The sequence below is a fragment of the Boleophthalmus pectinirostris genome, unplaced genomic scaffold (genome assembly GCF_026225935.1).
Source record: "Boleophthalmus pectinirostris isolate CB_2022bp ecotype Guang Dong unplaced genomic scaffold, ASM2622593v1 HiC_scaffold_16, whole genome shotgun sequence".
Taxonomy (NCBI): domain Eukaryota; kingdom Metazoa; phylum Chordata; class Actinopteri; order Gobiiformes; family Gobiidae; genus Boleophthalmus; species Boleophthalmus pectinirostris.
The window spans coordinates 32,663,887-32,677,119 of record NW_026571095.1 but is presented as its reverse complement, the minus strand read 5'-3'; the positions used below and the strand labels follow the sequence as shown (position 1 = coordinate 32,677,119).

Below are 13,233 nucleotides of genomic sequence, written 5' to 3'. Positions count from 1 at the left end.
AGGAAACACAGAGGAGGACACAGAGGAGGACACAGAGGAACACAGAGGAGGACACAGAGGAGGACACAGAGACACAGAGAGGACACAGGGACACAGAGGAGGACACAGAGAAGGACACAGAGGAGGACACAGAGAAGGACACAGAGGAGGACACAGAGAAGGACACAGAGGAGGACACAGGGACACAGAGGAGGACACAGAGGAGGACACAGAGAGGACACGAGGACACAGAGGAGGACACAGAGGAGGACACAGAGGAGGACACAGAGGAGGACACAGAGACACAGAGGAGGACACAGGGACACAGAGGAGGACACAGAGGACACAGAGAAGGACAGAGAAGGACACAGACGAGGACACAGAGGAGGACACGGGGCTGTTCTGAGGACAAAGCAGCAGCATTACACCACAGCAGCTGATCTCACACAACAGGCTGTTGTCTTGAGTTGGTCTCACAGTGAAAGGGACAGAGACACTCAGCAGGGACGGACAGATCAGGGACAGATCAGGGATCAGATCAGGGACAGATCAGGGACAGATCAGGGACAGATCAGGGACGGACCAGGGACACTTTCTAGGTGCAGTGTTTGGTTTAATGTCTCTCAGGTTTGAAAACTCTGAGCCGTTCTGACAATGGAAGAGCCACAAAAGTCTACATGAATGTGTCCTGCCTTTATTCTGGGCCAGCAGTGGTTGGCTTTGAATGTTGTCATTGTACCTTTAAGCAAGGCACTTCACCACACACACTGTAGACACATCTGCCCTCTTCTCAGTCATCTCAGATCAGCCTCATTCACTCACAGATCCAGTGAAGTGCCAGCTACAAAATGCCAAAACATTCACACATTTAGGGACTAATGAATTTCATTTTGTTTTTTTTAGTAAATGGAACCCAGGTTGTGACCAGGAATAGAGATATGAATACTGGTTCCAAATATCTGCGCCAATATTTAATTTTTTTTGATGGATCGGATATCGGTTCCAATATATCGCTTCAGTCGATATCCCATTTTGGTCCATAAATGAGTGTAATAGATGATTTACTGGACAATGTTCATCCCAAACATCTCCTATCGAACTTGCCTCTTTTAAAATCTGTCCTGTAGTGACTTTAAATGACAGTACCACACACCGTTTGTGTTTAAAGGATATTTTCTGTCTCTGCCCTGGTATCGGTTGATATCGGATATGGGCAGATACTGAACGCCAACGTATCAACATTGGTATCGGAACAAAAAAAGCTGGATCAATGCATTTCTAACCAGGAAACCAAGTTTGTAAAAAGGAAACCAAGCGGTGGTACTGGGAATATTCTGGCTTTATTCACATAAGAGAGACTTTATTTATTCAGAAGGAAATTCAAGTTTTGCTGCAACATTTCCACTGCGTCTCAATGTCCTTTTTGTCTCAGTCAGAGGTCTCAGTGCAGTTTAACAGCAGGACTGGTGAGGGAGGGTCAGCAGATCCTGTGGAAGAGCCAAAAGTGTCCCTCCTCTGCAGCATCACAGCAGAGTCCAGGGGGAGCCAGGTGAACACGACAGGAAAGGCATCGTTCCTACTCCACTCTGGTGTTTCGGTTGGTGATGAAATATTAAGTCTTCCCTGTATATTCCGGGTGATTTTCCCTGGGAAATTGTCAAATAAAAATGCCGGGATTCGCTCTGACTAAATGCAGGTAAAGTCGAGAGTCAGGCTGCATGTGTGAATAAAGCTGTAGAGGAATAACCCACCACAATGTGAACCCTGCCTTTGGTTCATTCTAACTGTGTGTCCCCAAAGCTCCCGTGTTGTATACTGTGTCCTGTGTACTGTGTCCTGTGTACTGTGTCCTATATACTGTACCCTATGTACTTGTGTCCTGTGTACTGTGTCCCATGTCTCGTATTGTGTACTGTGTCCTGTGTCCTGTGTCCATGTGTTCTGTGTCCTGTGTACTCTGTCCTGTGTCTTGTGTCCCATGTCTCTGTGTACTGTGTCCTGTGTACTGTGTCCTGTGTCCTATGTCCTGTGTTGTGTAGTGTCCTGTGTCTTGTGTCCAGTGTTCTGTGCCCTGTGTACTCTGTCCTGTGTGTACTGTGTCCTGTGTACTCTGTGTCATGTGTCCTGTGTACTCTGTCCTGTGTCCTGTGTTGTGTACTCTGTCCTGTGTACTCTGTCCTGTGTAGTGTGTGTACTGTGTCCTCTGTCCTGTGTACTGTGTCCTGTGTTGTGTACTCTGTCCTGTGTACTGTGTCCTGTGTACTGTTGTGTACTCTGTCCTGTGTACTGTGTGTGTCCTGTGTGTCCTGTGTACTCTGTCCTGTGTACTGTGTCCTGTGTTGTGTACTCTGTCCTGTGTACTGTGTTGTGTACTGTGTCCTGTGTACTCTGTCCTGTGTACTGTGTCCTGTACTGTGTCCTGTGTTGTGTACTCTGTCCTGTGTACTGTGTCACTGTGTACTGTGTCCTGTGTACTCTGTCCTGTGTACTGTGTCCTGTGTACTCTGTCCTGTGTACTGTGTCCTGTGTACTGTGTCCTGTGTTGTGTGTACTCTGTCCTGTGTACTGTGTCCTGTGTGTCCTGTGTAGTGTGTCCTGTGTACTGTGTACTGTGTACTGTGTCCTGTGTTGTGTCCTGTGTACTGTGTCCTGTGTATGTGTCCTGTGTACTGTGTACTGTGTACTCTGTCCTGTGTAGTGTGTCCTGTGTACTGTGTCCTGTGTTGTGTCCTGTGTACTCTGTCCTGTGTACTGTGTACTGTGTACTGTGTTGTGTACTGTGTCCTGTGTCCTGTGTACTGTGTCCTGTGTACTGTGTACTGTGTCCTGTGTACTGTGCAGGAGGATCAGTGCCAGAGTCCAGATTTATAGGACAGTAATATTGAGCATGTTGTCCAGCGTGGGATAAAAAAGCCACGACATGAGCAGTAATCACAGGAGCCAAATCCACCCAAATCACACACACAGACACAGACCGAGAGAAACACACATACATAAACACACACACATGCACACACACACACACACACACACACACACACACACAGGCAGACACACACCCAGACCCACAGGCATCCACTGCTGAGTCCTACAATGTCCAAAATATGAACTAAAACGACCACAACCGACACCCGTGCGATTTCCTTGAAACATACCACAACTTAAAGAAAATGTTATTATAAGATTTTTTTTTGTACTGGTAACAATTGTAATGCTGATTTACTCTGAGCTACAACAAAATATTAGAAATGTTGTCTCATTTATTTATATTATAATTTGGCGTTTTGGTTCTCAAGATGATTATCCAGTCAGAAAGCAGAATGAGCCTCACACGAGTCTCTCGTTTGTGTTGCCAGTTTCAGTCTTCATGGATGTGTTTGTCGTGCGTTTCTGTAATTAAAGGTGTGTTAGTGCTGAAGCAGTGTGAGGGGTTATCTGTCCACAGATCTGACCTGTAACTTGGCACATTCCAGGTAAAGCAGTTGCATTTCTATTAAGACAAGCAGGTGACAAGTTACCTACACAATAATACCGGTGTGCTGAAAAATGTCCATCCATCCATTTTTTCATGTCTAAGCAGGGACTCCCAGACTTCCTACACCCCAGACACGTCCTCCAGCTCCTCCAGGGGGACCCCGAGATGTTCCCAGGCCAGCCCAGAGACACAGTCCCTCCAGCGTGTCCTGGGTCTTCTCCTTCCAGTGGGACTTGCCCAGAACACATCCGCAACAGATGCTCGAGCCACTTCAGCTGCTCCTCTCGACGTGGAGGAGCAGCGACTCTACTCCGAGCTCCTCCCGTCTGACTGAGCTTCTCACCCTATCTCTTAGGGAGCCCCAGCCACCCTGCTGAGTAAACTCATTTCAACCGCTTGTATCCGCGATCTCGTCCTTTCAGTCATTACCCAGAGCTCATGACCAGAGGTGAGGGGAGGAACGAAGACTGACCGGTAAATCAAGAGCTTTGCCTTTCGACGCAGCTCCCTCTTCACTTCAGATACTTGAGCACAGTTGAGTTTTTAAAAAAAGAGAATTTAATTTATCTTCCACGTACATCTTAACATTGACACACAAAAGCTATATTCACACCATGATCTTCCGTTGTCACACCATTATCTAAATTGTGATATATTGCTTTCTAACCGGTGCCTACTGGTCTTCATAGTCTCTCCACTTGCTTTATAAACCTCCTCCTCCTCCAGAAGCATAGTAAAGGAGCTTGAACACTCAAAGATCATACTATGTCCTCTTTTGAAATTACACTATGCTGACTTTTCACATCCCCCCGGGCCCGTATTATTGATGGTAAATAAACTAAACTCCTGCTTAAGACATCCAGTTGGTCTCCATCCTTTTACTTCCACCCTTTCTTGGACAAACTGAGAACTTCGACAACAGTTTTTACCTTAAATATATTACGCAAACTGGACTCCTGTGAGATTTAATCCATGTGCAAATGTTGTTACCTTTTTAAAAACAGACCTGAAGTTGTATTTTGTTTAATTCACACATGTTTTAGTAACAATTTAGTCTGTCTACATCTCCAAAGATATAATGATATCAACTAGTGGTAGTTTTCACCTACTTTTACTTTTACTTCAGTAGAGATCATCCACATGATTCTAGTGAAGGTGTGTGGAGTTAAAAAACACAGTGGAGCGCTTACTGTAGGCTATTACCACATGACAAGTCAGTCTAAATCTGCAGGTTTGTGTGTTAAACGTGTGTGAATGAAACAAAACCCAACTCCTGGTCTGTTTGTGATGAGGAAATTACACAACAATTAAAAAAAAGCGTAACATGGGCCCTTTAACTAGGCCTATTAAATATATTGATTTCTAAATAATGACATTCCAATGCAAAGGTATCCACAAAGAAGCCTGTTTAATAAAAAAAGACCCCTCTTCGTGGGGCCCCTAATGCCCTGGGGAGTGGGGCCCGGTTGGCTCAGACTGGTTGAAACAGCCCGAATCCAACAGGATGCAATAAAATGGACAAACAATCACAAGAATTAACATGTTACCAACATCTTCACCGCGGCTCAACACTTCCGGCCTCCTGCAAACTTTGCCTGCTCCTCCCTCCCGCCTGCTCCCCTGCTCCGTGCTCTCCCTCTCCTCTCCGCTCTGTGCTCCTCTTTCTCTTTTCTTCCTCCTCTTCCTCTCCTCCTCCTCCTCTCCTCACCTCTCTCCTTCTCCTCCTTCTGCCCGGACCTCTCTCCTCTCCCTCTCTCCTCCTCTCCCGTGCTCGCCCTGGTGCTGGGCTCTCTCCCTGGCTCTGTAGGTGAGCCGGTGATTGGGCGTCAGGTTGAAAGGGGACGGCTTTTGGAAATCACATGGTACAACGTCTCGAGCTCCGTGAGTGACTGGAGACGCCATTTTGCTGGAAAGTTTGGAATTTGTAAACCTGAGGAGGAGGAGGGGGTCAGGAAAACTACTGTGGCGGGGAAAGGACGCTTTTCTTTTCAGCCACGGAAGTTTGACACGAGTGCAGAGAGCGGGTGCGGGGGGAGAGTGCGCACAGCGGAGCACAGCGGAGCACAGCGGGCTTGGCACGGCTGCTCTGCCGCACGGATCAACTCTTAAGTTTTTATTTTTAGGAAAACCAACAGCGCTTTGGTCCGAGCTTTGCCTCCTGGTCCCAAACCCGCAGAACAGAGCAGAGCTCGGCTCGTTGCGCTCTGGAACGATCGGAGCCTGGTGCAGAAGAGTTGTTCACTTTTTTACGCACAGCCGCGGTCACAGTGCGCGGTGTACGCCGGACAGAGAGCTCGTCTGACGGCGGACTGCAGACCAACTCTCGGTTCCCCGCTGGAGCGTTTACTCCTCCTCCTTTAGTGAACAACACTCCGCTTTTAGAGGCACTTTTCTTCTGTGGCCGTGAAGACAGAGCTGGAGACAACTGTCATCGACCGAGAGAATCCTCGAGCTGCGAGTTTATGTGGCCACAGGACCAGAGCGAGTCATGCCAGTCCGAAAGAAAGGTAAGCCGCAAAGCTTTCACTTAATTAGCAGCTCTGCAGCTAGCTGCTTCTCACACACTTGGACTGTCTTGAACGGGCGTTTACGCACAAAGGCACGAGAAGTGTCTCCAAAAGCCCCGTGTCCGCGCTGTGGCACGGCTCAGATGTGCCCACATCACGCCCTTTGGCTCCAGCCTCGTCTCGTGGCAGTCAGGTAAAGTCACTGGAGTGGCGTTAGCCGGTTAGCCTGAGCGGCTACAAACTTAGATGTGGGGCATCTCGAGTGCACAGCGGCCCATCTAAAAATACTCTCTAATATTAATGAAATATTTACAGCGGACTCCATCCGTCACCACGCTCTGCGCAGACAGATCCTACTCCCCAACTACAATCCAACCCTACACCCTACTACCTACACCCTAAACCCTAAACCCTAACCCCTAACTCTGCAACCTACTACCTACAACCTAGAGCTTAACTTCCCAACCTACACCCTGACCTCAGAGTCAACACTCTGACCCCAGATCCCAAAGTGCTCCAGGCTCATGTCTGAGGAGCTGAGTGTCAAAGTTTGATCAACACTGGTGTGGCCGGTGTCATGACTGTATAAATGTGAAGATGAGATGTTGTCAGCTCAGAGTTAAGAGCTGCTGTGTCCACACTGTGTTTGTGTTTGTGCAAATCTTTGGTTTTGTCCCAGTGTGCAGTCAATTATCTGAGCAGGAAGACTGGTCATGAAAACAAAATTTGATTTATCAAACGGGAGGTAATAAAAGTGCTCAGATATTTCAGACTTGAGTCATTTTGTTTTTGTTTTAGGCAGATGAGGTTTTTGTTTTAGGCAGATGAGGTTTATGTTAATTTTGATTGGTGAGGCTGGCAGACAGGCATCAGATAAGTTTTTTTGCCACTGTGAACGAAACAAAAGTCACATTTTGAATAATAGGTCTAATAGTAAAATATAACTATGATGAAATAAAGACATGCAAGTGTGAGTGAGTGTAGATGAAGTAGTGTTGTTTAAATTAAAACTGGTTCATGCAGCAGAGGAGGACTGTGACTCTCCTGACATCCACCATCATCTCCTCTAGTGACGGGACACATTTATGGGAGCCGAATCGTTTGGATCTGTTTGTTTCAAAGGGCCGATCTAAAGGCTGACTGTTTTTATATTTTCTTACTTGACAGAAGCCAACGTGAGAACTCATTTTATCTACAAACTCATCACAGAGACATGACACAAGCTCAGATTTGCTTAAACTGGTTCAAACTGAGAGTGGAAATGATTCAGGATCTAAATAAAAGGATGCACTACAATAATAATGATTAAACAACGACCTGTTATTATGATGTCAAAGAAAAGTATTTGGTTCCTTTAACAAATGAGATCCAACCGTTTTTTTTGGCAGGACAAAGTTTGTTAAAGGAATGGTATGCTTTTTAAAATTCATCAACTCGACCTACCCGTTTCCTTGGCTACGCAAACACAAACATGTCAAATCAAATAGACCTTTATCAGTTTTAATGCAAATTTATTCCATATACTGAGAATGAGACAAACCTAGATGTGTCGTTACGTTCACACTGCAGCCTGAAGTGACCCAAATCCGATTTTTTGGCCCCTATGTGACCTGTATCTGATCTTTTAATGACAGTCTGAACGGCACAGATCCGATTTTTTTCAAGTGCGACCCAGGACACTTGGATATGTGCTCCTAAAACCGATACATATCTGATCTTTTGACATGCGACTTCAGTCTGAACGGCCAAGGCGCATTCATCCGACCTACACGTTATCAACAAGCCACAAATGTACACAAACGTTCTTCTCGTCTCGCCACACGTTCCTTTCAACGGACTGCCCCACAAAACGCCACGACCAAAAACCACATCCTTCTCCTTCTCAATCTCCTTCTTACAACAAGCAAGTTGCACATGTTCTGGCTCCTGTACGTAGGGCTGGGTATCATTAAGAAGTTGCCGATACGATACATACCTCAATACAGAGGCCACGATACGATACACATCTCGATACACTGCACTTTCGATACAATTTCAAATCGATTCGATATGGTTCAATAAAAATAATGTCTAAATCATGACTGTGATACTAAACGTCTTTGTTAAACCACTTCTTGTGCAAAGTTCATATGAAACACAAACATTTTAATCATCAAAACAGTGAAAATGTCAAATGTGTCGCATAAACGAGTTTCCTTCATCTGAACAAACAGCAAAACTGTAGCGCTGTAACAAAATAATTTTGTAAAATATACAAAAAAATACTCTTGGCGAAATATCGATATAGCAGACCCTGATAACAATACTTTATCATCACATTAAACGATACGATATATCAATATTTTGATATTTTTGCACACTCCTACCGGTATGAGAGGAACTTTAAAATCGCCAGGTGGGACACTTTTGGCCGTTTAATGTTCACACTGGAGATCACACACAAGTCTCATTTAATTGGAAATGTGAACGACTAGGGATGGACATTCGATTAAATTTTCTTAATTGATCGTCGGGAGAATTAATAATCGGTTATCGATTAATCATTAACGTTTTTTATATTAAAATGATCATCATTATTATTACTATCTGCACTACTAATCTGCATAAATAAATTCAACCTTACGACATATAAACCGTAACGACTCTAGAGCCACATCAGCCCGTTTGACATTATAATGTGTTTAATGCAGATTGGCGCAACTCTCACAGAAAGAAAACTTAAAACCGCATCGCTAATTTGCATAAACTAAACGAAGAAAATAAACAGGTCTTGTGCGCTGATGCGGCACGACTCAGGTGAATACAGGTTAGTGTGACCATATTTGCGTTTGTCAAAACCAGGACACCGTACGGGGGGAGGGAGGTGGGGACTCGACATCGACATTGCGCGACTCTCACCTGGCAAAACTTTTTCCTACTGGACACCGAAACATATGTGCTGCTTTGTACACTGTGCACATGGACTCACACTTGTCCCGAACGCAACGAAAAGCGTGGAATTTTCTTGTACAAATCATTGTTAAATACGCATACGTTGCAGACTGACTGATTGTTTGCGTCTCGTTCCTTCTGATGCAGAGAGCTACATGTACGGACGTCCGTTTGGTCACGCTACGCTACGCACAGCAACCTACATTCGGTTTGTCGATTTAAAATGAACGTAATCGATGAAATTCTTAATGATCAATTATCGATTAAGCGACTAATCATGCCTCGCAAAAACATCGTATTTCACACAAAAAAATCCGAATTGAGCATTAAGCCCTGCAGTCTTAACGTAGCCAGGTTAATTCTCCGGAGACACAGGTTCAGTCGTGATTGTAGTAACTTTTTTTTTAAAACCGTAAGAGCACAGATTACGTACATTCCCTTTAAAAGTTGTCGAGCAAAATCACCTAATATCCACAATTTTTATTTAAACAGTTTTAAGTAATTATCTGGACTCGATCGCTGCTTCGAGTGCCCTCACAGACGTCGTGTTTAACGTGAACTGACCTGTGCCTTGTCCTCCGTGTGTCCCTCAGACGCCCAGAGAGCCCTGGTGCTGCTGCAGGAGTACAGGGCCAAGCTGCAGCACACAGAGGAGCGGACCCTGCGCCTCTCCATCCAGAGGGTCATCGACATCTTCCAGAGCAACCTCTTCCAGGCCCTCATAGGTACGTCCTTTGTCCTCCTCTCTTCTCTTCTCCAACATCCACCAGGGGGCAGTGTTTTCTCCATTTACACAGTTTCATTTGATTTCCGCAAAGATTCCCGAGTCTAGATTAGCAGTGCCAGATTAGATTATAATTGTAAATATCGTGTTCCTTTCCTCCCCACAGCAAACTTATGCATGCTGGTTTATTTTCTTATTTTTGATTTGTAGCTGATGCCTAAACGTGCGTGGGGAAACTGGATTGTCACGAGGACTGTGTGTGACTCTCACTGTTTCTTTGTGTCCACAACTTAAAGCAGACCTATTGTGCTTTGTGTCTGTCTCTCTATAGTTAAAATCTGTGACAACCGTGGATAAATTTGTTATAATTTGAACATTTGAAATCTCAGTGTTGATCTAAAGCGACTTAGTCACAACAAAGCGCTGTGAAGTTTTGAGCCCCTCCTATGGATAGCGGCACATTGTTGTTTTTTTTTGTCCCAAAGTATTAGTGGAATGCCGCTGAACCCTACGAGTATCATCAAATAAAGAAAATAAAATTATGTACAGAGCAGAGAGCGTGTAGCCGGGCTGGTGCCACCTAGTGTCTCCGCTCAGTATCATTTCTCTCCAGCGACTACATCAGGAATCAAAATACACTAGACGGTTTGCAAGAAAGTTGTAAACCGCGCACCGGCCAATCAGCGAAGAGCTGTGAAGCCATGACTGGATCTCTTTTGTGGAGCAGCACAACAGTAAACAAAGCAGCCGAGATGGATGTAGACGAAGACAGACATTCTGTGTTGGCAACGATTCCCGAGATCGAGGATTTAAAGCCGGAACAAAGAGAATGTTTGGTGAATTTTATCAAGAGGAAACACGTTATTGCTCTTCTTCCTACGGGATTTGGCGCATTACATACATCACGACCAAATGGCAGCGATTGGTTAAATAAAAAATGACCCGCCTACCGTTGAGCGAACGAATCCTAATGCTGCGAGGTCAGACGGGTTTCCGTGAAGTGAAACCGGCTGATGAATCAGGCTAGTCGGCGTGTACCGGTGGCGGAAAACAAGAGTTGATCTGCGATATGGCTTCTTGAAAATTGGCGAGTAAAGATTGAAGTTCAGCATGCATGAAAAACTGTAAATACTGTAAAAACTTCAGAGGGTCAGCGAGAAGGACAACAGTTATAACATATTTAAGATCTGTGAAAAGTCCATTGTGCACGAGGGATGTAACTGTAGCAGAAATATCATGGTTTCGTTTCGTTAGAAGTCTCACAATAATATCGGAGACCATCACAGTATATCGAATTATAAGTCTTTTTGCTTAAATTAATAGTTATGGTGATTTTAAAACAGGGAACTACATAGACCATGATCCTTTGGTGTTGTCACTGCCAACTACATGAAGAAATAACTGTTATTAAGTGCTTTTACATCTTAATTCTTCACATTATAACAATACTAAAGGCTTTTCAATGCTTTTAAAAGGTAAAAGTAGTATGACAATTTTGTAAGCCTCCACAAAATCTCTCAATAACTATCGAACCGTGAGATGCATGTTGTGAAAATATTGTATTGAGGCATTTTGATATTGTTACATCCCTAATAAGCAGAATAGGTGTGCTTTAATCAGTAGTTATGATACTACAGATTGTCATTTAGCTTGTAACTACTGTATTTTTCGGACTATAAATTGCTCCGGAGTATAAGTTACACCAGCCAAAAAATGCGTAATGAAGAAGAAAAAACATATAAGTCGCACCGGACTATAAGACTCAGTTTTTGGGGACATTTTTTTTATGAAATTTGAGACCAGGAGCTGACATTTTATCTTGAAAGGCAAGTTCTAGTAATGACAAAAGAACAGAGAACAACATACTGTTAACGTCACATATGAACAGTTCTTCAGATAAACTATAACATAAACAACAGAACAGAACAAGTTTAACAAACTCTCCATCTCACTCCAAATCACTAAATCCATTCAATTCTTCATCCTCGGTGTCACTTCTGAGCAACTCCATGACCTCCAGAGGTAAACGGCACTGCTTCCTCTTCTGTGTCGCTGTCGTCAGACTCAGCATCAGTTCCAGTTAGAATTATTCCGGTCTTTCTGAATCCCGACAGGATGGTTTCGGTGTCATTGAAGTCCAGGCTTTGTCGATCCAACCAGTCACTTCCAGGAAAATTGCATGGTGCATCCTCCCAGTTATCGTGAAGCTGTTGTTCTCCATCCCCGCTTTCCGCCAGTCCCTCACAAGTTTCTCTCTCACTCCAAACTTTCTTTCTGCTGCTCGATTACTGTTTTTGGCTGCATATTTCACTATTTACAGACAGGACCGAGGCTCTTTCTGCAGGAGACATGCGCAGTAGAGTGAAGAGACATTGGTACAGGAGGAACAGGAGCAGCAGATACTCACACACACAAGACTAAATATTAATATATAAGTCGCAGAACCACCCAAACCATGAAAAAATGTGCGACTTATAGACCAAAAAATACGGTACTTTTCATTTTGAAGCGTGCGACTTTGCTGCTAAAACTCAGCCCAAAGTCCCTCCTCTTCCCGAACAATATCTGCAGGAGCCGTTCCAGATTGATAATTCAATTCAGAGTGCTGCTTTAATCTTGGGCAGGTTATCAGATACCCTTTTGTTGCACTGCCAGTGGGGAATGCGGGCGAAGTGTCGAGCCCAGGAACACAACAGCAGAGTGAGAGTTGAACCCACCACCCTCTGATTTTAAGAATCTGTTGAGCGTTTTTGGACCATTCAAGATAAACTATACAAAACCCATTTAAAAAAAACACCTCTCCAGACCTGGCTTTGTGACTTGAAGCACCTTTAGCCCCGTGTTCTCTTTATCTTACCCTTTTTAACCTTGTGTTTCTGTGATCTGATTGGATGAAAGGCACCATGAAATAACATTTTTATTTTTTATTTAGATTTTTTATTAAGACTGTTCAATTACGATAATTTAATTTTGATTGTGATTTCGATTTGTGTGTCAAATGATCTTCAAACTCATATTATCAACTTGAAACTAAGCTTAACAAAGTTTATTTTTGGATATTTATTATATAAATAAGTATATGTATTAAATTTTTTAAATATAGAGATTGTAGAACAGCTGGATATGAAGTTTATTTTGGATACATTTATGTTTTTTTATGCCTTATTTCATATTCATAAGTATATTTTATTCATTTATTTTGTTTTGTACATATCAAAACTCCTAAAGTTCATATTTGTAGCCTGTATTTATTTTCAATTTGAAAATTTTGCGTAAATTATCAATAACAAAGTGTTTTATTTATTTATTTATTTTGACAGAGAAATACTGAATAAATGCATGTTGAAACTAAAAAAGTCATTTGAATAATTGTGATCTGGACCAAAATAATAGTGATAATGATTTTTTTCCCCCATAATCAAGCAGCTGTTATTATTTAATTCTGTTTTGTTATTTTTAAATTTATTTTAATTTCATTTTTATTTTTAATTTAATTTAAATTTTAATACATTTTTATGTAGTTTTTTTTTTTATATTAAATGTTATTTTTATTTATTAGGTTTTTCATGTATTTTTTATTTATTTATTCATGTATTTTTATTACAACTTTTCCAGTA

General features: G+C 43.0%; 1 protein-coding gene across 6 annotated transcripts in view; it reads left to right on the top strand.

The window, feature by feature from the left end:
* The first annotated feature begins 5,310 nt into the window (after positions 1-5,310).
* Positions 5,311-13,233, top strand: part of LOC110165887 (disks large homolog 1-like) — a 102,823-nt gene continuing 94,900 nt past the window's right edge. For 2 of the 6 annotated variants that reach the window (XM_055151454.1, XM_020931088.2), the window contains exons 1-2: positions 5,315-5,961; positions 9,486-9,617. In XM_055151454.1, coding sequence (XP_055007429.1) covers positions 5,943-5,961; positions 9,486-9,617 — 151 coding nt within the window. In that variant the 5' untranslated portion in view covers positions 5,315-5,942. Of the gene's footprint in view, positions 5,962-9,485; positions 9,618-13,233 lie in introns of all 6 variants that reach the window. The other 4 variants (XM_055151451.1, XM_055151452.1, XM_020931078.2 and 1 more) reach the window with 4 other exon arrangements.